Genomic DNA, 25,066 nt, shown 5'->3' with positions numbered 1-25,066 from the left:
CATGAACAAGTTACTTGCCCTCCTGGGTTTCATCTATAAAACGGAGATGATTACCCACACGGCTGCTGTTAGCAAATGGACATACAGCAGGATGCAGAACACAAAGCACTATGCGAGGACACTGTGTTGATTCCGTGTCTGTTGTCAGGTATCCACACTCCCAAGCCTATCACAATGACCTTTCCCTCTCTGATGTCATTCTTGGTGATGTCCCAAGTTTATCTTACTCTTCTCCTCATAAAAAATAAAAATAATAATAAAAAAAAATTTAACGGCTCCTGAACCTCAATCCTCCCAAGCAGGCTTTCTTTTTCCCTGTGTCTTGCAATATTACCTAAGAAATAATATTGAAGGAACAATTCCTGTGACTGTGTCCTGAAGGGAGAGAGCTTGAGGGCCTCCTTCAGTTTGCAGTAAACATGGAGACAGGACCTTTCAGAGACATGACCCTGACCCTGCAGTTCCATACAAAGAAGTGGCTATTCGTAAACATTTTATTCCAGGTAAAAGGACGGAGATACAGAAAAAGGCCAGAGAAGGAACGGATCCTTCATCACCCTCAAATCACCTCAAGCCAATAGCTACCTATACCTCATAAAGTCCCTGCTGGAAATGTTTTTTCAGAGTGTTTATTAGACTTTCTCTAAATATGCAGTCATTCAGCACGATTGTTTACCCAAACACTGAGGTTTATTAAAGGTTCCTTAATCCAAGGGCAGAGAGAACCAAACAGCTGATCCAACACACTATCTGATGCCAGGTGGCCACTGGCCTGGCTGACATTTCTTCCACACATCATACAGCCTCACAACTTGGCCACACAGCTAGGAAATTAATCGTCTGGCCTACATTCTCTGTGTCTGATGGCTGCAATAATGCTGTTTGGCTGAGAGATGCACATTTTTGTTTCTCGTCTAAACAGTGTAAAGAGAAGGAAATTAGTCCAAGGTAATGGAATTGAAAAACTTAGCCAAAGAGAATTCCATCAAGAGCGATGGAAAAGAAATAAACAGGAAGGAATGATGTGCCCTCTCACTGGACAGAGAGAGGAGATGGGCACTCAGTGCCTTACAGTCTATACAAGAGCAAAGGCACACAAGAAGGGGGCCAAGAATGGGTCATTTTTGACTGAAAGAATCTTGAGTTCAAGCCCCTATATAGAATTCTTCCAGAAAGTAAGGTTGTGGAATGGTCTAATGCACAATTCTTTAAAGAAACCCCTTTTTAAAAATACTTCCAACCAAGGAACAGAGATAACAGGAAAATTTACTTTTCACTGGATATCCTTTTGTCCTTTGAACTTCGTGCCTCATACTACCTATTATTAACTGTTAAAAATTTTTCAACTTAAAAAAAGAACAAATATAAAATTTTAAAAATTAAATGTAATGTTCCCTCAAGAAAAACAACACACTAAATACAGTTTCTCAAAGATACTCATTTCTCCAAATATGGTCAAGTTAAAACCATGCCATAGAACACATTCCTCCTTGGCTGTGCAGACAAAGTTGGAAATAGCATTTATTTGGTAGCAGATGGCAAACGCATACAAAATTTTGTTTCAATGAAATAGTTCATCTTTCGGTGAACTTTTCACAGAGCTTTCTAAAGAAATGGCTAAATCACCACTCCCTGAATCAAATAGATGGAAAGCTTAAATCCGAAATCTACCTTTAACCAGTGTTGTTAATATGGGAAATTTACAACCCCAGCAAACTATCTTGTATACAAAAAGAAATAAAAGAATAAAAACATACAAGAAAATCACCCACCTCTGAAATAAACTCTTCTACAAGGCGCTGGTGGTGAAAGCTGTAGGGATCCTGTAGTTCTTCATTGTATTGTTCCCCCAAAAGGTGGATACTGAATTCCGCAACCTGCTCCACTGCTGGTTTTGTGGACTCTTCTATCACATTCTCAATTTCATTGCTAATCTGGATTTTTAGAGAAAGAACAATAAATGTTCACTCATTCAGTCAACAAATATTTATTGATCACCCATGATATGCCAGACACTGTGCCAAAGGCAACTTCTGATGATGATTATTTATATAATATTTGACTTTGAAACTAACTGGTGGACTTTAAGACATAGGCTAATATTAAAATTACTGTGTATTTGTACATTCCTTTGAATACACAATGACTGGTTCAGGGAAGGATAGAAAATTTTGTTAGTAAATAAATAAAAGGAAAAAATTTTTAAAGAAGAAAAAGAGTTGAAATTATCATCTAAAAATAGTCTAGAAGGGTGTTTCTCAAACTTTTTGGTGTTAGGACCCCTTTAAACTCTTAAAATTCATTAAGGAACCCAAAGAAGTTTGGTTTTTGTGGGTTATATCTATAGATACACACCAAACAAAAAATTAAAAGAGAACTTTTAAATATATATATTAATTCATTTCAAAATAAGAAACTCACTACGTGTACAAATGAATAACATATGTTTTGCAAAATAAAAAAATTAGTGAGAAGAGTAATGTTTATATTTTTACAAATTCTTTAAGGTCTGGCTTAATAGAAGATGGGTAGATTCTCATATCTGCTTCTGCATTCAATATGTTGTTTTAGTTGAAGTACATGAAGAAAATCCAGCCACACAGATATGTATTGGGTAAGGAAGGAATACATTAGTAGCCTTTTCAGATAATCATGGATAATCTTTTCTGATACTGTGCCAAACTCAATGAGTGGAAGTGTTTTAAAGGTTAGTTTCTACGTGGAATCTGAAACCACACCAACAAACTTTTTGTACTCTGTAACATCTAAATCCAGGTCTTCCACAGCCAAAGCTGGAACAATTTGAGCAACAAAATAAATAGTGGATTATAATCCAAAGAATAAAAGAAATATCCATGAGTCTGTACTGATATAAATAAATAATTTAATAAATAAACAAGAGAGAAGTGGCAATAGTTCCTTACCGAAGAATCCCAATTAACAAAATGTAGAAGGAATGAGGAAAACAGAATATCACTACTAGAACCCAACACTAATAACTGCTGCATGCAAGATACACTTGTGCTCATCTAATCCAAGTCCCTCCATTTTAATACACAAGAAAAACAGGGATTGAGATGGAAGAATGGCCTAAGGGCTAACAGCAAGCCAATGGCAGAGTCAGGAAGAGAATACCGGCTTTTTCCACTGTATCATCTTTCTTCCCTGATGGATCAAATAACCACAGACCTTCAAAACTTCACAACTGGAAAGAACCTCGAAAATTCCACCATCCTTTCTCTGATGCCTGAATTCTCTCTACAGTATTTCCCCAAAATATCTATTCATCCTCAGTTTAAATGGCTCTGATGAGAAAGTCTTGGAAGGACTTTCAAAGGCAGGCCATTACATTTCCAAAAAAGCTCTCTCATGGTTGTAAAGTTCTTAATAAAACCCAAATATATTTCCCTGTAAATTCCCACTGATCTCAGTTCTGCAACCTGGAATGCGTATAAAAAGTGTAGTCCCCAGACAGCCCTTCAAATAAGCATAGGCAGCTGTCATCTTCCCTGATTTTTCACTAGTACCTTTCCTCTAGAGACTTCTCAAGCTCTTAATGTCTTCCTTAGAGTGTGGTACACATAAGTGAGGTCTGATCAGTTAAAATATGGTACAATTAAAATATGGTACAACTATCATCTTCCTTATAGTAGATTCTAATTTCTATCATGCAGCCTGAAAGTACACTTGTTTTTACTAGTTTTTTTCCCCTCAGTACTCAGCTTTTTTCCCCATCATACTGCTGAGTCATGTTGAAACTAACAAAAACCTTTAGTCTTAAGGAATTTTGTACAAGACTTTGTCTTCTTCCATATTAAATTTTCTCTCACTAAATTTGAACAGAAACTTCCACTTCTATTATTACTATACAAGAAATATCCTTAGTAACCTTACTGCTACAGAATGCCTAAAATGTTAAATAAATATTTTTAATGTTTTTAATGCATAGCTGGTTTGTAAGAAAATAAAGAAAGTCCCAAGGTATCCAAAAAGATAGGTTAGAAAGATCCAGAGAGGTGATTCAGTAATCTATGTGTACATAGTATATCTAGTGATCCCTTGGGACCTTGGCTTTAGTTTTAAATACCACAAAGGGATAGAATATAAATATAAATAGTGTTGAAAAGTCAGATCAAAGACTCCTACATAAAGCAAGGATTTTAAAAACTCAATAGACAGTTTGAAAAACAAATTAGACTAAGCTGAAAGAAGAATAAGTGAACTGAAAGACATTTCTGAATGCATCACAGAGAGACAAAGAAAGTTATGAAACAGTGGTCAACCGACAGAAGGTATAAAATGAGGAGGTCAGACATATATCTAATCATATGAGGTAACAGCTGAAAATTTCTTCTATATACATTTTTGTGAAACTGCAGTATCCTCAATACTGTATTATATACTATTATATCATAGTTATGGTTAGAGTAGTATATGATACAGTATTTGGGATACTATATAATACTAAATGATATAGTATTGGGGATACTATATACACAAGTATACCTCATTTTATTGAGATTCCCTTTATTGTACTTTGCAGATACTGCATTTTTTAGAAATTGAAGGTTTGTGGCAATCCTGAGTCAAGCAAGTCCATCAGCGTCTTTTTTCCAAAAGCATTTGCTCACTTCATGTCCCTGTGTCACATTTTGGTAATTCTCACAATATCTCAAATGTTTTTATTATTATTATATTTGTTATAGCGATCTGTGATCAGTGATCTTTGATGTTACTACTAGACTTCCTCAAGGCTCAAACGATGGTTAGCAGTTTTGAGCAATAAAGTATTTTTTAATTAAGGTATATACATTGGTTTTTTTTAGACATAATGCTATTGTACACTCAACAGACTATAGTAGAGTTTAAACATAACTTTTATATGCACTAGGACACCAAAAAGTTCGTGTGACTTGCTTTATTGCAATATTCACTTTATTATGGTCGTCTGGAACTGAACGCACAGTATCTCTGAGATATGCCTGTAGCAGTATACTATACTACAGTATACTTACAGTAGTACACTATATAGTATATGGGATTCTGCAGTTTCACGACAATGGGGATAAGAGTGTGATTATGTTTATTTATTTTGCTTTGGATTTGTTGTACTTCCTTAACATGAAGCTTTATTACTATTATAAATTTTGAGAAATTCTCAGTCATTATCTCTCATCATTAGATATAGATAGAGAGAGAGAGAGCAATATCTTAAAAGTAGGACAAAAAAATAGTAAGATTACCCACAAGGGAATAAGAACTAAATTGTTAGTTGAGCTCTTAGTAGCAACAATAAAAGTTAGAAGATAGTGAAATAAAACCTTGAAAATAAAAAACTCAATCTAGAATTTAATACAGATTTTAAGTGTCTTTCTAGAATAAGAGGATAATAAAGAAATTTTCAGGTGACCAAAAACTGAGATTGAACCAGTGAGATATTCTCACTAAAGTAATACCAGAAGCATATATTTCAGAAGGAAAATTAGACCAGAAGAGAGGTCTAAACTGCAAAAAAGAGTTTTAAGAAAATAAAGTGGTCAACATCTGGGTAAATGTAAAACAAACTTTAAAGGGAAAGAACAAAAATACTGAAAAACAGCATATAAAATAGTAGGGTGATCATTTGAATCATTCTAATATTCTAATGTTCCTGTATTACTCAGGATAAGGATAAAGACTCTGAAAAACTTAAATTTTGCTAGATTAAATACACATAATAACACACAGGGTAAATAGTAACAAAACAGAAATAAAGTATATAATATCTAAAATGGTATCTGGAAAATGTATTAGGAAAAAACTGAACTGTAAAACTGTATATTAAGCTTCACTTTGAACTAGAGGTACAGGCAATCTAATTCCTGTCATGTATCCCTGTACTATTCTGTTTTCCTCCTGATTCTATAAATCACCTTCAAATCACCCTCTCTGTTTTAGAATGTTCCAATTGATTACACACAATGCCTTCATTTCTATTATAGTGAATTCTATCTCATTCTGTAAATGTTTCCAGACCTAAATCATAACTATTCTGCCTCAAGTTCAGAACTACAGTATAACTTTTTATTCAAATATTTATCAAATGCCAATATTTTCTAGTACCATCTAATTTGGACACAGTTGTACTAAGGGTAAATATATTGATTCAAGGATCCCAAACTACCACCAGCCTTGTTCAGTGACAGGGAAAGTGGTGGGGCAGAGTGGGGTGACTTAACCTGACTTCTCAGAAGTTAAAATGTCCAAGTTGGTAAGAGGAGGTGTAAGGTAACAAAATTGTACCTTTCTAGTGAGTACATTCAATCAGTTTGCTTATATTAAGTAATCTAGGATTTATGCATATCTAACAAAATTTCTAACAAAATGTTTCTATCTTCCTGGAAGTGTATACTTTTTAAAAATTTTTCAATGTGATAGAAAGCCAACTTAATGTTTAGTGGACAGATTACTATTAATAATGATGTATTTAAAAAGCATGGTATTTCTTTAAACTACATAAAATCTATATACTTTCCCTCTGAAGAAGACTAAGTCCTGATTTATTAAGAGACAGAAGAACATAAGCAAAAACCCTCACAGTAAATTATGTACACAGCCCACAAAAGACAGTGAGCTTACCATGATGACAGCTCCCCAGGCCCCTAGTCATTTCATTTACAGTTTGAAGCCATTCCTTGCCAAAAGCAGATATACTTGGCTCTCTAAGGAATCGCAGATTTTTTGTACTGGTTTTAGAATCTACATTTCCATAAAGGGAACCAACTGAAGTTTTGTGTAGTCTGGCAATGGACTATAAATCTCTCTTAATCCCTATTCTCCATGTTAGAAACTAAATAACAAAACAGAACATCACTCACACTCTCTTCTGGCCTCTCCAAGCTGCTCTCTGAGATACCTTCATAGAAGGTCGCCCCTGGATATGGAACACTGAGACTGGCACCTAAGTAGGAAAACAAAGACATGTGCATGAATTCAGTCCATGACTAAATCAGAATCCCTATCAGAAAGCAAGAAACTGATTTCCAAGGCATTTCTAAAAGTCATTTACTTTTTCATCCTAGAAATTCTGTGCATTCTAACCTCAAGACACATTTATCCAGAGTCTCCTCAGCACAAGAAATAAATATGACTCATTCAACAAGCATTTATTGATACGTACTATATGTCAGGCTCTATGCAAGCCTCCAGGGATACAAAGTCCCTATCCTTAAGGAGCTATCTAATAAAACTAACACTCTCAGACAGGGGAAGTGGGTGAACGTTGGAATTGGCCATAAGTTATAATCTTTTTTTAATTGGGGTATAGTTGCTTTACAATGTAGTAGTGTTAGTTTCTGATGTACAGCGAAGTGAATCAGCTACATGTATACATATATCCCCTCTTTTTTGGATTTCCTTCCCATTTAGGTCACCACAGAGCATTGAGTTCCCTGTGCTATACAGCTGGTTCTCATTAGTTATCTATTTTATACACGGTAGCGTATATATGTCAATCCCAATCTCCCAATTCAACCCACCCCCCTCCCATAAGTTATAATTACTGAAGCTGGGCCTCATTGTGTTATTTTTGTATATGTTTGAAATTTCCAACATAGAACAGTTTTTTTAAAAAAAAAATTAAAAATAAAGAAAGCAGGCTCCACTGGTGGCGTAGTGGTTGAGAGTATGCCTGCCGATGCAGGGGACACGGGTTCGTGCCCCGGTCCGGGAAGATCCCACATGCCGCAGAGAGGCTAGGCCCGTGAGCCATGGCCGCTGAGCCTGCGCGTCCGGAGCCTGTGCTCCACAACGGGAGAAGCCACAACAGTTAGAGGCCCGCGTACCGCAAAACAAAACAAAACAAAACAAAGAAAGCAACTACTAATTTATAGGAAATATAGAGGTCAAAGTAAATGTTAAAGTACACCACAGAATGCAATCAGAAAAAATTACTCTGGAAAACTCTACAAGACAAATGACAAATGGTGGAGCTAGAAAGGTCCTACCTTTTGACATAAGCAGTGATCACAGGGTGTTTGCCATAAAACAATTGTTTAGGTTGTACATTTGTTTTAAGCAGTTTTCCGATTTTGTATTATACTTAATAATTAAAGATTCTTAAGTACCCACATCATAATGTCACAAAATAAGTGACAAAAGAATTAATTTTTCTTGAGACTCTTTAACAACACACAGAGAGAAACACATGGTATTTTTAAAATGTGAGCTGAAAAATTTGCTTTCTTTCAATTAGGTAATAAATTTTAGAAGAAAAGTGAATAAAGGCACAAAAGCCTACCTCCCAATGTTGAGGTATCACCAACAGGAACTGGAGATGACAATTCAGGGCTAGGAAAAAAATTATTTGGAGTTATTAAACGATAGAAATGTGAGGGGTTATTTTGGGGTTTGTTTTCCAAAAAGGATTCACCAGATCTCCAAACAACAATTCCCAAACCAAAGTACTAAGTAGCAAATTAAAAAAAAAAATAGTCTTTACAATTGATTTATTTTACATTTTTTGATGCTACTCAACTAGAATCACCCTACATAAAGTACTCCCTTACTTAGTATTTCATAACACTGTTTTGTTTCTTCTCAGTTCTTATCACTATGGGAAATTATCCTGCTCATTTATCTCCTTTTTGATCTCTGTCCACGCCCTAATCCTCTAGAATGGCATTGTCTAATATGGTAGCCAGTGGACATATGTGGCAATTTAAATTAGTTTAAAATTAAAGTTTAAAATTCAGAACTTTATCCGCACTAGCCACATTTCAAGTGTTAAGCAGTCACATGTGGCTAATGGCTACTTTATTGGACAGCCCAGAACATGTCCATCGTCACAGAAATTTCTATTGAATAAGACTGCCTCAAGAATCTAAACTCCATGAGATTAGGGACCTTACCTGCCATATTCATGCTGTATCTCCACCCTAAAAAAGAACCTACCATTTAGTAGGCACTGAATAGATATTTGGGGAATAAATAAATACTATTGGCCAACCAGTGTAGTGTAGAAGGCACATGACATACAGTTGTGAACAAAACACCCATGGTCTAAGAAGGTTACCGTCTAATAGAAAACATAACATGATTACAAACTCAACAAGTAGTACAGACACAAAAGCACTGGCTGCTAAGGCGAACATATAAGCCCAAATCTCATCTCATTTGAGAGATCACAGAGTCATAAAACTTTTTAATATAAAACAAGTCAAGCTTAGAGAAATGATTTGCTATAGGCCACATTGCTCTCAGGTTTCAGGTCCCCGACTATCTTTTTACCATGTTGCCCTGCAACTGAAACCAAAGATCAGAAGAGATCAGAGGATAATCTGAGAAAGCCCTTGCTCTAAAGAAAAGAAGGTGGGTTTCTGCAAGTCCAAATTTGCATATACCCCCAAAATATACAATTTAAATTATAGTAATTGAAAACTCTCTTCAACTTTCCACAAGTCACCTTTCGAAGGTGAGTTAATCACAGTCAAAATGTCTCCCTCTCAGACTTGCTAATGTCTCAGTGAGTCCCATCTTCACTTCAGAACCACCCCTTTATATTGTCCTGCTGCTCTAAACTAGATCATGGTGGGGCAGGGGGAGGGCTGCTCACAGCCACCAGATAAACATGGCACACATCTTGAAGCAGCAGTTTTTTACTCGAAAGTAAAAGCATAGGCAGGGAGCTAAGTAAAAACTGATATGGAATTTAAAACATCTTAATATTAAAACAAGTGTGGCTATAGAGTAGAATATAAAGTTTAAATGAATATTAAGATAAAATATGATAGTTTCAAAGACATTTCATGACTGGAATTGGAGTGGGGGAGTCAACTAGGGCCATGTTCCCTAAAGCCCCAGGCTTTGGTAGAAAATTTGAGAAATATAGGTTAAAAAAAAATCTCACCATAAGGATTCTTCTGGTTTTAGAAATATTATCTAGAAAGAATAACATATTAAACCAGTACACCAAACCTACCACTATTGGTTATTTTTCATCCACTTGCAGGAAACTGCTTACTAAGTGAGCTGTCATCCAAAAGAACCCAAAGGAATAGGACATCTGGATAAGTCATTCTGATGAATGATGAGTAGAGGAAGACCTGGATGATGAGAAAGCACCAAGAGGCTTCTTGGGTTGCAGGAGACGGAGCTTAAAAAACTAGGATTCAGATGCATTTGGAAGAGACATTAACATCATCAGGCTTGAATAGGATTTATCAACTGTCCACAAGGCAGAATCCCTCCCAATACCTTCACTTTATAGATGAAAAATCAAGGTGCAAATGGGTAAAGCAATTTTCTCAGGGTCACACAAAGACTTGATGACCCAAGGCCATACCTAAAATTCCTAACCATATCCAGTTCACTTTTCAATGATAATAATAGCAAGAATGACTACAACTAAATTTATCGTGTCAAGCATTGTGTTAAGTGCTTTATCTTGGTTAACTCACTTAATTCTGGCATCAATCTTAAAAGGAAGACACTATTATCCCCATTTATGCATATGAGGAAACTAATGATAGAAGAGATTAAGAATTTGCTCAGGGTCACACAGCTAGCCAATGAAGGAGCTGTGATGTAAAATAGGCCCATTTGATTCCAGAAATCTCACTCTTACCCACATTAATTCCACATCACATGGACTTTTTGTGACCCATATTCCCTAGAAGAGCAACCAAGATGGTTTTACTTGGTCTTAATGATAGTGGTGTACATAAACTAAAAGACCTAAAAGTCAAAATGTGTAAGGACCAAGAAAGAGGAAGGGAAACCCAGTCAAAGCTGGAGAGCAATCAATATGAAGAGCAAAAAGGTCAAAGTAAAACAAAGCACAATACTACAGTAACTAGAAAAGGAAGTTGGGATGGCACGGCAGAGAAACCAGACCTCACCTGGGGTTGGTCAAATTGTCCCCCAAATTAAAATTAAGCTAATTCTCTAAGTAAACACTCAGAATGGAGAAGTCTGCTCACTTCAGTAGAACTAGATTTCACTTACTAAATTCAAAATAACATTATTTTAATGATGGTAAGTAGGCAACTCTCAGTAACTCAAATCGTTTGTCTAACACTTAATCCCTCATCCTCCCACACTTCCTTCAAAAGACAGTAACAAGAATCCTTTCATATTTTCTCATTAGGTGTGCCTCCTGCAGGGATACCCTAAAATGTGACTCACAACAGAACTAGAACACAGAGTAATATTGGGTTTGGAGACAGAAATGCTTCATTTCTAGGCCAACCCACAAATTTGAAGTTGGTCAGCTAAGACCTTCATCTTAATACCAGCAGCAAACAACCCCCTACTGTCTCATTTTCTCAGTTTATCCAGCTCATAATTTATTCCTCACAACGACTACCTAATCATGTCAGAGGAATTCAGATGGAATTGTGTCAAAAGGTATCATAGCCACATGGAATATATGTTTAAAAATACAGTAAAACAAGCCAACAATACTTTCATACCTAGATTACTACTCCCCTTTACAATTTACTATGCTTTGTTCTAGAATCTGTTAACTGTAATGAGCATGTGACAACAAAAGAACATAAGGCAAGGAATTAGGAATCCTGGGTTCTAGTCCCAGATGTATCACCAACTTTGTGTATAACTTGGGAAAATACCTCAGTTGCTCTGGGCCTCAAGAACTAATCTCTAAAATAGAAACACCTCCTGCCCTACCTACTTCACAAGGGTGCTGATGAAAACTAAATAAAATATTATATGCAGAGGCATTAGGAAAAGAAGCAAGGTGCCATTGCTAGGGGTTGCACCACAGAGGCGAGGTGCCACTGTTGGGAAGCGCACAAGGAGAGGGGCGGGACCGCCACAGAAGCTTCTTCCTCTGCAGCAGGGCACCGCCTGCACGAGCTCCAGGTGCGAGCTGCCGCTGCCATCTTGGACTCGAGAGGCAGCTTGGACCCACTGCCCCCGCCTTCCTCAGAGCATGTGCGTAGGGCCACGCACCTGCACACCCTCTATCAAGGGGATAAAGGACAGCACATGCTGAGGAAAGAGACAGCAATCATTCAAACCAAAAACAGCCCTCACACCAAAAAACTATTAAACCCACATGAGCTATGCAGGGATGATCCCACATACAAATAGCCCTCCAAGACTACACTAGATAATTGTTTCTCCTAAACTCACAGAATGAGAGAAATATAAGTAAAATGAAGAAGCAGAGGAACCACTCCCAGTTAAAAGACCAAGAGAATTCCCCTGAAGGAACAAACAATGAAACAGACCTCTTCAGTCTAGTAGACACTGAGTTCAAAAAGGAGGTAATGAAAATGCTGAAGGAATTAAGAAAGGTTATCGACAGAAATTCAGATTACTGTAAAAAGGAACTAGAAACTATAAGGAGGAACCAAGAAAAATTAGAAAATTCATTTGCTGAGACAAAAGCTGAGCTAAAGGCAATGAACAGCAGAATGAGTAATGCAGAAGAAAGAATAAGTGATCTGGAAGATAGAATAATGGAAATTACCCAATCAAAACAGCAGACAGAAAAACAAATGAAAAAAATGAAAGCAATATAACAGACCTATGGGATAATACAAAGCATGCCAATCTATGCATAATTAGGGATTCCAGAAGAAGCAAGAGAAAACGGGATGGAAAATGTATTTGAATAAATTATGACTGGAGCTAAGGGGAGATGTTTTCAAGATGTCTGGCTGGAGACAAGTGCTGGAGGAGGGCTTTTTTTAAGACAGGTAACCTGGGAACACTTGAGCATGTTTAAATGCTAATGAGCAGTTAGTAACAGGAGAAGTTGAAGACTCAGGAGAGAGAGAAAAACAATGACAGGTTGGTGTCTAAAGGGTAAGATGGGATGTGAGGTCCTGAGTAAGGTGGAAAATGCTTTTTTTTAATAGACTTGCCAGATGATAGTAGGGGGAAGGTTAAATTGGTACACAGCAGACTATTTGGTACAAGCCATATGTTAGCAGATAGGTTAGAGTTCATGTAGAAGAAGCAATTTAAATTACAGACAAGTATTGTGGTAAGCAGAATAATGGTCTCCCAAAGATGTCCACACCCTAATCTGCAGAACCTGTGACTACGTTAGGTTACATGCAAAGGGGAATTAAGGTAGCAGATGGAATTAAGGTTGCTAATCAGCTGGCCTTAAGGAAGAGGATGTATCCTGGTTTATCCAGGTAGGCCCAATGTGAATGTGGAAGAAGGAGGCAGCAGAGTGTCAGAGTGATAGAATGTGACAAAGTCTCGACCAGCCACTGCTAACTTTGAAGATGGAAGGGGGTCATAAGTCAATGAGTGTAGGCAGCCTCCAGAAGCTAAAAAAACGCAAGAAAACAGATTCTCCCCTAGAGCGTCCAGAAAGGTAACGCAGACCTGCCAACACCTTGAGATTCATGTCAAACTTTTGAACTACAGAACTGTAAGATAAATTTGTGGGGGTTTTTTGTTTTGTTTTGTTTTGTTTTCTGAGGTACGCGGGCCTCTCACTGCTGTGGCCTCTCCCGTTGCGGAGCACAGGCTCCGGACGCGCAGGCTCAGCAGCCATGGCTCACGGGCCCAGCCGCTCCGCGGCATGTGGGATCTTCCCAGACCGGGGCACAAACCCGTGTCCCCTGCATCGGCAGGCAGACTCTCAACCACTGCGCCACCAGGGAAGCCCAAATTTGTGTTTTTTTAAGCTACCAAAGCTTGTGGTAATTTGTTGCAGCAGAAATAGAAAACTAGTACCAGAATCTCAACACAGAAAATGAGAGTAATCTCAAGAAAATCATAAAAAAAATTTAAATATAGAAAAGTGATGGGCAAATTAAGGGTTTTAAGGGATGACTATAATATTCAGCTTAAAGAAAGAGGGGTTTAGTGAATTCCTACACCACTCCTATGGTTTCACTCCAGTGTTACCTCACTCCAGGTCACCTCATTTCAGCAAGTACCATTTCAGCAAGTACCACAACTTTTCATCACACCCCGACCTGGTCTGCTCTAGTTTCATGGGAAGGATACCAACTTTTAAATTCTCAAAATTCAGTTATATTTTTGTTCATCTGTATTGCTATTTTTACTCATGTCCTATTTTCTAAGGATGGTGCATAGTATTTTGAGTCTCCTTTGTTTATCTAGGACATACAGTGCCTTAACAATAAAAATATGTGACACAGTCAGTTCTCTATGATGTTTATTTATGAATGTTTCAACATGGTTAACACATCAGGAAAACTAAGCATAATAAGAATTTCTCTTCTACACATACACAATTTTATTACAAGAAATAGTAGGTGAATGCAGAAAACTGCACCCAGTTGAAGTGAGCTACGTAGGAATACACAAACTACCCCTCAAACATCTTCCAGCTACCTCTGTTCACCTCATGTGTTATGTGTTATGACACCAATCCACATATGGTATTACAACTTTCCATTCTATTTCAGATAACCTTCCTTCCACCACTTTATAATAACTCACAAGCTACAATCTTTCCAATGTCCATTTTCACAGGTAAACTCCAAGGCTTCTTCCAGGTTAAGAGCCATATTTATTATGGTTTTTATACACTTCTTAACCATATAAGATATGTAAGATGTGCTATCATTTTTATTACATACAACCATGAAGATTACTGGCACTGATAGGACCCACAAGATTATTTAGTCGACTGCATTGCGTGTTGCAATGGCAATCACAAGTAACCTCCGAGCTCTGGCTCTCAGAGGTGAAGAACACACATTTAAAGCACCACATGGCCCCACATCTAAGCAGGAGCTCAATCCCAGGCCCCAGCATAGACTCAGTGGTACTGTTAGCTGTATGAAGTGAGACCACAAGGAGTCCCACTTTCCTCCTGTTTACTCATGTTTGATTTGAAACTTACATATACCCGACTATAAGGAGGTGTACTCCACACCCACAGGTGTACTCCAGCTATGCTTTTGCCTGGACTCTGCTGCCCAGGCTAGACTCTGGACACTGACTCACCTAGTTGGTTTTCCAATCTGTCCTTCCATCTAATTTGAGGCAAAATTCTGGACTCTGACCTGAATTGCATGCCCTAGTGATGTTTTTCAAAAAAAATCACTTACATGCCGGCATAATCTAGATATTTTGAGTATGGACAGAATTGGAAATCTTTAGTCCCTGTAGGCTCAAAATCCCTCACTTTCCATGATCTGCTTTGTCCTGCTACTGTTCAGGAGCCAGAAATGACCTTAATCCTAAGCCTAAAGGCCCACAGAGCCAAGACTCATACCACTGGAGGATTCATCAAGGCTGTGCCATTCCTATGCTTCAACATCATAATCGTCATTACACAATAAAGTGACCCACACCACAACCCATCATTTAGTAAACCATCCTCCACTAAGGTGTACCATTTTAGATCAATATTATCATTAGCCTGTAAGCCTCAACAAGAGTAGATCATTTGCTATTCCATTTCCAAAAATCTATTTTCTCACCCAAGAGAGAGGACCAAGTCTGCCTCCTGGGAAGGTCAGACAGTAAACTAGCACAGTGGCTGCAGAGGTGGTCTGGGAAGGGAAGTGGCCTCAAGATGAGGAAAAGCATTTGAGACTAACCCACAGGCCTGGTCATTGCAGGAACTGGCAAGAAAACATGAAGGAATCATCAAATGTGGGATGAGTCTGGGAATAGGTATGATACATGTCTGTTGCCAAGCATGAACTTAGGGAAAAAGGACACTCACCTGCTTACAGTTTCCTTTGTGTATGTCAGTTTCTAAGGAAAACAAAGATATAAAAATGACCATGTGAATCAATGACAGTTAATAAGCAGTAAACAAAATGTATTGCATCTAGAACACTAATGCCCTAACACAGAATCTATGTTATTATTCTCTATGGCTAGAGAAATAGTTAAAGCAAGGTACTAATGATGCCAAGTTTGTTTTGTGACTCCAAGAATGTCCTGACACTCAAGTCTCTGTGTATGTGCACAAAAGTCCCTGTGCTCTCTTAATGGGCACAGAGTAACAGACTTCACCTGCTAATCATTCCAAAAAGATCTACAGGTAAGAGATTGGTAGAGTTTTACATTAACCTTCCATGGACTTAGAACCAAACTGCTTTGTGATCTAATACATTTATAGAAACTCTCATCACAGACCAATATAATCATGTGGATAAAATAACTATGAAATCTGATTCTCCAGAATTCAGACAAAAAGATAAATTGTCTGATAAATAGTTGGATTATTCCTCTGGGGCATTCCAAAGCAAACTGTCTCCAAGTTTCCTCTAAATCAGTGGTTTTATTTTGAGACCAATACGATAATAAGGACACTAATTTAGAATCAGAAGAATTCCATTTTCTCCTTCTTAGCTATGGAGGTAAATCCCGCAATCTCTCTGGTGCTGGGCCTCAATTTCCGTTTCTGTAAAATGGAGAGACTATTACTCTAAATAATTCCCAAAATATTTATAAATAACTCACGGCTCTTACTATACAGACTCTCCTAGAATAATCTCAGCCACTCTTTTTTGTTTCTTTTTTAATTTCAACCATCCAGCAGCTTCAACTGTGATTTTATTTCCTTTAGTTAATCTCTCTCAAGATACATATACACATATAGCAAAATCATCATTTTATCAGGTTATACTATTAGCTTTAAAATTTTATAGGCCAGCATGGTGGTTATTTGTACAAATGCTGGAGTTCTGAGTTCTGATAAAAGGTGTCAACCACATAAATTCACCACCTATGTGTAAACAGTTGTTGTTATATTTAAAATCAAGCTAAAAAAAAACCCAGAATGTATATATATGTAAAACTGAATCACTTTGCTGTACAGCAGAAATCAACACAACTGTAAATCAACTATATTTCAATTTAAGAAAAAAAAAGGTAAAATCAAGCTTTCTTCAGATTTTGGACAGCCAGTGATTGCTTAAGTAACGTTCTCAGCCACTCTTATGATTTCAATTACTACCTCAAGGCTGGTGATCCCTAGAGCTGTATTTATAACCCAGACCACTCTTCTTGGCTTCACACCTAAATATCAAGCAATTCACATTTCACAAATGGCTCAAAACAACACATTAAGAAGCAAACTCACTCTCCCTGTCAGCATCTACAAGCGGCTTCTCTGCCTGAGTTCTCAGTGGTAGTCATCCAAGCTAGAAGCTGGGAGGCTTCCTGGGCCATTCTTTCATCCTATCCTACTCCCATCCAATCCATCACAGAGTCCTACTAATCTTTTTCCTACTTATATCCCCTATGCTCCCTTTCTCTATCTCATGGTCTAGTTAGGACTCTCATCCCCTCGGCCCTGGAGTCGTGACTGATCTCTGCTCATCTTGTCCCCTCTAATCTATCGCATGGCGTATAGAAACCATAATAACCATTTTACAATTCAAAACTGTCCAATCAGCCCCCATGACTTACCTACTTACAACCCTTCAATGGTTTCCTATCAACTATAAACTTGTTAAGTTATCCACCCCTCCAGTCTGGTCCCCTGTCAATTCTATTCTTCTGATACATTGGCCCACATATACAACTAATAATAATAAAATGTAAGAAGTACAACATTAAAGAATGAATAAAGAATTATGGAGTTCAAAGGATTATGGGAGCTAAATCTGCTAGGCTGGGGGTTGATTCCTCACAAAGGAGGTTACATCTGAGCTGAGGACATGTAGGACTTGAACAAAGGAAGAAGGCTATAAAGGGCCTATCCCACAGAATGAGCAATCTACCACATATATCTAAACAGTTTCATTCTCTTGTCATGAATACATGCATACAATATGAAAGGGGAAGGTGGGGAGATAATTTGTCTATATGCATGCTTATTTATCCTTTGCTAAGAGTAAACTAAATCTAAAACAAGGAAAACAAGTAAGCAAATTCATTAATTAGGATCACATTTATACTTTACTAAACATTTATCCAATGACCTATATCCTCTATCTTAATTAGAGTCGTTTGCACCACTCTGAACTGATAAGATGAAAAACCCTGGCCAGAATGTTTGACTCTCACAGATTTATATTCTTAGCCTAAATCTTTGCTGAGTATGATTTCCAAATATTTACATTTATAAACAAGCATGAGGCTCTCGCTGGGTTAACAATGCTTATTATAATGGCCAGAGCTAGGGATACAAAGACTAAGCCACCCTCTGGTAGGTCACTTGAACAACCTAATTCAACAAAAAAGAGTAATGCAGGGATTTGGCATTTGCTCTTTCTTCCTTTAGGCCTGAGCCATGTATACGCACTCCTACAACAGTCCAGTAATTTCTTCCCTTGTTACTACATTTACCTTCATAATTAAGCTTCTATGTTCCACAGACTGACTAAAATGTGTGCCCATTTCAAATATAGTTGTGATTCCATCCTCACACAAATTCATCCAGTAATGATATTCTTCACGCCCAGGAAGTCGATCCCAAAAAGTCCTGAAGGCTTCCCAGACAGCTTCCTGGCATACTGAAAAACAAACAGAGAGGTATTTTTAGAGAAAGCACTTTGGGGCTCTCACAATAAGAGGGAAAAATGTGTGTGTGTGTGTGTGTGTGTGTGTGTGTGTGTGTGTAAGGGTGGCAGTATACGTAACTCTGGATTTTCTGCTCAATTTTTCTGTAGACCTAAAACTTCTCCAAAAAATAAAATCTATTAATTTTTTAAAAGATATGAGAACTAAAAAGAAAATGATATTCAGAAGAAACATACTGTATTAAAATGAAAGCTAATTTAATGTATCTGCTAAGTTATTTCAAAGCATCAACTCTGAAAGAACCCTAAACAGGCTGTCTGCACATTTTATACAGCACTAAGTGTATTGCTTTCCTGTAACCATTTCAGTGTCCTGATGCAGGGCACTGCGCACAACAGATGGGATGAGAGAGAAGAGGAGGAGGGTGGTAAGGGAGAAAGATGGATTTAAGTGGACAGAGATCAAGGAAATCATTTTTCATCTCAAGAGGACTGAATGCTAATCTACCAGCATATCGAGATAGAGGCCCTGAACTCACTGAGTCAGAAGGATCTCAATTCTAGCCTTAGGCTCACTGTGTACTAGCTTGATAACCGAGAGTAACTGACCTAGCCAGTCAACATTTCAATGTACTCATCTCTCTTTTTTAATGAGATGAATAATAACTGCTTTACTTAATTTATCTGTGAGAGTATTTTATAAACTACATAGTGCTACATGAATATTAAATGTTATTATCATATTGGATTCTGGTTGTCCAACAGTTATTTGATGGAAGAAGAGTCTCAGACTAAAAAAACCTCTTAGGCTTTAACAGAGATTAAAATATATGAATATTGAAAGTTTCTCTATCAACTGATTTTTCAGGGTTAAACTGAATGAACCTTTGGTTGCAAACTTAGTTTCTTTTTCAGTAAACTAACTATATCCTTAATCCTGTTCTTTAGAACTTCTGACCCTACAGCATACAGAAGACTCCAACAGAGAAAGACTGAGGCAGAGGTGACCACTTGTAGATTCAAGTTCTTCCTTTCTTCCTCTTTAAACTTCCAAATGACAGCTTAGTACACACCAGAAGAAAATGCAAAGATGAAAGTCTGGGTTGGTAAAAACAAACAAAAAGCGAATATCTATAAGATCTGGTTATGAAATGAGGTGATTCAAAGAAAGTATTAAAAGTACTGTGAGACCAAATAACTATATATCTATGAGAAAAAATAAATCTCAATAACGTCTTCACAATATACATAATAAAATAATTTGAAATATGAAAGCTAATACTTTGAAGGTCCTAAAAGAAAACACAGAAGAATATATACATGACCTGAAGATAAGCAAAGATTTCATAGACAGGACTCAGAAAGCAACAACTATAAAAGAAAAAACAAAAAACTGATATTAGAATTCATCAAAACTAAAAACTTCTGCTCAACAAAGATGTTATTAATAAAAATGAATAGGTAAGCCATACCTCTGGCAGAAAATATTCAAAATACATATATCTGATAAAGAACTGGTATTTAGGATATTTAAGGGATTTCTACAACTCCCTAACAAAAAGGCAAACAATCCAATTTTTAAAATATGTAAGAGACTGAAGCAGACACTTTACAAAGGACGAGATACAAAGAGTCAACGAGTATGTGAAAAAGTGCTCTGTCATTCATTCTTCAGAGAAATAGAAATTGAACCACCCACACTTGAACCAGAGAGGCTAAAACTTTTTACATTGACGATATCAAATTTTGGCGAGAATGTGGAACAAACACAACCCTCATTTCTGGCAAGAATGAAAAATAGTACAACCACTTTGGAAAAAGTACCGGTAGTTTCTTATATAACTAAATATACACCAAACCTATGACCCAGTAACCCCCCTCCTAGGTATTCCTTCAAGTGAGACGTAAGCACATATCCACAGAAAGACTTATGTTCAATGCTAGAGCAGCTTTATACATAACAACTTAAAAAAGAAAACAACCCAGGTATCCATCAACAGGAAAATAAACAAACATACAGTCACATAATGGAATCAAAAGGAACAAGTTACTAATTCATGCAAAAACATGAATGAATCTCAAAAGGCTGAGTCAAAGAAGCCTTACACAAAAGAGTTCATACTATTTCTACTTATATAAAGTCCTAGATAGGTGAAACTAAGCTATGGTTTAAAAAAATTAGAAGAGTGGTCACCTGGTAGTTGGGGTTGAGAAGGGAGGACTGTCTTGGAAGGGGAATAAGGGAACTTTCTGTGGTGGCACTATCCCCAAATTTAAGAGAGGTTTGGATTACACCAATGTGTGCATTAGTCAAAACTCACCAAATGGTGTTCTTAAGATTTATGCATTTCACTCTATGTAAATTCCACCTTCAGAAAAGTAAACAAATATTAAGCTCTAGTTAACGATATTCATGCTGAAGTTCTACAGGGAAATGAAATGATATCTTTAATTTATGAAATACATCTAAGAAATAGGATGGTTGGATAGATAGATATGTGATAAAGCAAATATAAAATGTTAACTGTAGAGCTAGGTGGTAAGACTATGGTGTTCACTAAACTATTCTTTCAACTACTTTATATGTTTAAAATATTTTCATAAAATCTTAGAAAAACATTATTGTGTGAGGGAAAATGCAGCTGGAGCATCCAGAAGTGTAGAAATCATACCAGGTTTCATAGCAGGCCTTCCCTTGGCATCTCGCATGAATTCACAGAAGAATAGCATAAGCTGCCTCTTACAAATTATGCTTTGGGGGATGTCATTTCCTGAAAAAATCTCGGAAGAAATCCACTTAAAAACTTACAGAATAAACAAGTTTAGCAAGGTGTCAGGATACAAGATCAATACATATAAATCAGTTGTATGTCTATACACTAGCAAGGAACAAACAAAAAATGAACCTAAGAAAACAACTCCATCTACAAAAGCATCAAAAATAATAAAATACTTAGGAATAAATTTAACAAAGTACAAAACTTATACTCTGAAAACCAAGAAACACTGTTGAAAAAAAATTAAAGACAACATAAATAAATGGAAAAACTTTCCATGTTCGTGAATTGGAAGATTTAATTGTTAAACCCCCAACCCCTACAGATACCAAAACCCTCAGATACTCAATTCCCTTATATAAAATCGTGTAGTATTTGCATGTAACCTATGCACACACCCCCGTATATGTTAAATCACCTCTAGATTACTTATAATACTTAATACAATGTAAATGTTATGTAAATAGTTGCCAGCACACAGCAAAATCAAGTTCTGCTTTTTGGAACTTTCTGGAATTTTTTTTCAAGTGTTTTTTGTTTTTAAACTTTTTTATATTGGGGTATAATTAACAATGTTGTGTTGGTTTCAGGTGTACAGCAAAGTGATTCTGTTATCCATATACATGTATCTATTCTTTTTCAAATTCTTTTCCCATTTAGGTTGTTATATAATATTGAGCACAGTTCCCTATGTTATACAGTGGGTCTTTGTTGGTTATCCATTTTAAATATAGCAGTGTGTACACGGCAATCCTAAATCCATAGTTGGTTGAATCTGTGGTTGCAGAACCCACAGATACAGAGGGCCAACTGTATCTTCAAAATGATCTGCAGACTCAATGCAATCCTATCAGAACCCTGGCTTCTTTACAGAAATTAACAAGCTAATTCTAAAATTCATATGAAATTGCAAGGGACCCAGAAGAGCATAAACAGTTTTGCAAAAGAATAACAAATAGATAAAATGGACTTCATCAAAATCAAAACCTTTTGTGTATGGTGAAAAAAAGACCTTTTGTCTTTTGTGAAAGACACCATCAAGAAAACGAAAATACTTTCAAATCATTTGTCTGGGGCTTCCCTGGTGGCGCAGTGGTTGGGAGTCCGCCTGCCGATGCAGGGGACACGGGATCGTGCCCCGGTCCGGGAGGATCCCACATGCCGGGGAGCGGCTGGGCCCGTGAGCCATGGCCGCTGAGCCTGCGCGTCCGGAGGCTGTGCTCCGCAACGGGAGAAGCCACAGCAGTGAGAGGCCCACGTACCACAAAAAAAAAAAAAAAAAAAAAAAAATCATTTGTCTGATAAGGGTCTTGTATCGAGAATATATAAAGATTGCTTATGACTCAATGAAAACAAGATAAATAACCCAAATTTTTAAAAGGCAAAGGATTTAAAGACATTCTTTGAAAGAAGATATTCAAATCCAAGAAACATATAAAAGGATGCTCAACATTATTAGTCATTAAACAAATGCAAATCAAAACCACAAGATGCCACTTCACACCCATTGGGATGGTTGTAATTTTTTCTTTTTTTAAGGAAATTATAGTGCTGGCAAAGATGTGGAAAAATCAGAACCTTCATACACTGCTGGTGGGCACGGTACATCTATTTTGGAAAACAATCTGGAAATTCCTCATGTGGTTAAACGTATGACTCAGAAATTCTACTCTTAGATATACACCCAAGAGAAACGAAAACAACCCAAATATCCATCAGCTGACAAATGGATAAACCAAAAGTGGTGTATCCATACAACAGAATGTTATTATTTGGACACAAAAAATAAACTACTATACATGCTACAACATGGATGAACCTTGAAAACATTATGCTAAGTAAAAGAAGCCAGTCATAAAAGACCATATATTATATTATCTCATTTATATGACAAATCCAGAATAGGCAATTCTATAGAGACAGAAAGTAGATTAGTGGTTGCTTAGTCCTGGGGGGAGGGGAAGGGGAGATAGAGTGGTAAGAAAGTGATATCTAAAGGGTGGGGGGTTTTTTTGAGGTGATGTAATGTTCTTAAACTGAGTGTGATGATAGTTACTCGTTTCTGTGAATATACTGGAAAACCACTGAATTCTATACATTAAGTGAATTAATTGGTATGTTAATTATATCTCAGTAAAACTATAAAAAATGCAATTCCCTCCAGAAAGGTAATACAGTTGACCTTTGAATAATGTGGCAGTGAGCGGCACAGACCCTCTGCAGTCAATTCACATATAACTTTACAGTTAGCCCTCCTTATTCGCGGTTGCACATCCACATATTTAACCAACTCTGGATCATATAACACTGCAGTATGTATTTACTAAAAAAAAATGTGAGTAGAAGGGGACCCTCACATTTCAAACCAATGTTGTTCAAGGATCAACTGCACATCCTTAATTTATCCAGTGGTTTTCCAATTAAGAATAATAGAATTCAAAACACTTACATTCTGATACAGGAGGAGAATTGGGGGGTAGTCTGGAGTATTCATGCAGCTCAGAGAGGGGAAAACTAGATAGGACAGTACAGGCTGTACAGACAAGAGCAAAATCAGCACTATTTCAAGGAAAGAGGTACTAAGGAGGGCAAAACTCCACCACAGATAAACGCCACATACTTCTCTATTTGGCCTATTTGTTCAGAAGTCCTATCCTTGTCAAATGATTTTCATGTAGCCTTTAGTTAACACTGGAGATAACTTCCTATTTTCGAGAAGATAACTAATCTACAAAAGCCTCTCTTCTGGCAGAGAAACTTGTCCTGGAAACCGGTGGAGGAAGGGTAAATGTAATGACAATATTCTGAAGAAGGAAATGCCGGCATTTAATCTGTCTTTAATCCTGTTACTAGGTCTCAGCCTGTGCATCTTATCTAGTACACAGAAATCTAGAATGGAGCAAAGTCTTTTTTTTAGGGTAATATAATTTCCCTTCAGAATCGTGGAGCCCAAAGCATGAGGAACAGTTAATTTGATGCAATAAGGCAAGAAAAAGAAATAAAAGGCATACAAATTGGAAGATAAGAAGTAAAACTATATCTTTATTTGCAGATGAAATAATCACCCATGTAGAAAACCTTAAGGAGTATATTAAGAAGCTACTAGAACTAATAAGTGATTTTAACAAAGTTACAGAATAAAAGATCAATACACATAACTCAGTTGTATGTCTATATGCTAGCAAGGAACAATCAGAGACCAAATTTTTTTTAAATAGTGTTAATAATAGCATGAAAAAAGTGAAATAAATCTGATAAAAAGATGTGTAAGATCTAGACACTGAAAATCACAAAACACTGTTGAGAGAAAATGACAGAGATCTAAATAAATGGAGGGATATATCCACAGATCAGAAGGGTCAATATTGTTAAGATTATAATTCTTTGCAAATTGATCAATAAATTCAACACAATCCCAATCAAAATCCCAGTAGCCTCTTGTGTACAAATTGGCAAGATGATTATAATATTTATATGGAAGACAAAGGACCTAGCATAACCAAACAAATTTTAAAAAGAACAAAGTTAAAGGACTTGCACTATCTTACTCAAAGACTTATTATAAAGCTCACAGTAATCAAGACAGTTAGGTACTGGCATAGAAACAGACAAAGAGATCTGTGTAAAAGAATGAAAAGTGAAGTAATAGACCCATCATATACAGAAGACTGAATTTCAACAAAGGTTCAGCGGCAAGGAAAGATAATATTTTTAATAAATGATGCTGGAACAACTGGCTATGCAAAAGCAAAAAAAATTAACTTTGATCTATATACATCAAATACAAAAATTAACTCAAAGTAGATCATAGACCTGAATGTAAAACCTAAAAATTATAAAATTTCTATCAGAAAAAACAAGAGA

At 36.7% G+C, this 25,066-nt stretch overlaps 1 protein-coding gene across 1 annotated transcript in view; it reads right to left on the bottom strand.

The window, feature by feature from the left end:
• Positions 1-25,066, bottom strand: part of IMPG2 (interphotoreceptor matrix proteoglycan 2) — an 81,010-nt gene that overhangs the window by 38,778 nt on the left and 17,166 nt on the right. The window contains exons 3-7 of the mRNA XM_065876762.1: positions 18,253-18,419; positions 15,674-15,705; positions 8,279-8,328; positions 6,858-6,940; positions 1,773-1,934 (exon numbers count right to left, since the gene is read on the bottom strand). Coding sequence (XP_065732834.1) covers positions 1,773-1,934; positions 6,858-6,940; positions 8,279-8,328; positions 15,674-15,705; positions 18,253-18,419 — 494 coding nt within the window. The remainder of the gene's footprint in view (positions 1-1,772; positions 1,935-6,857; positions 6,941-8,278; positions 8,329-15,673; positions 15,706-18,252; positions 18,420-25,066) is intronic.

The sequence above is a fragment of the Phocoena phocoena genome, chromosome 4, assembly GCF_963924675.1.
Source record: "Phocoena phocoena chromosome 4, mPhoPho1.1, whole genome shotgun sequence".
Lineage (NCBI taxonomy): Eukaryota > Metazoa > Chordata > Mammalia > Artiodactyla > Phocoenidae > Phocoena > Phocoena phocoena.
The sequence above is the reverse complement of the archived record's forward strand: the minus strand, read 5'-3'. Positions and strand labels throughout refer to the sequence as shown.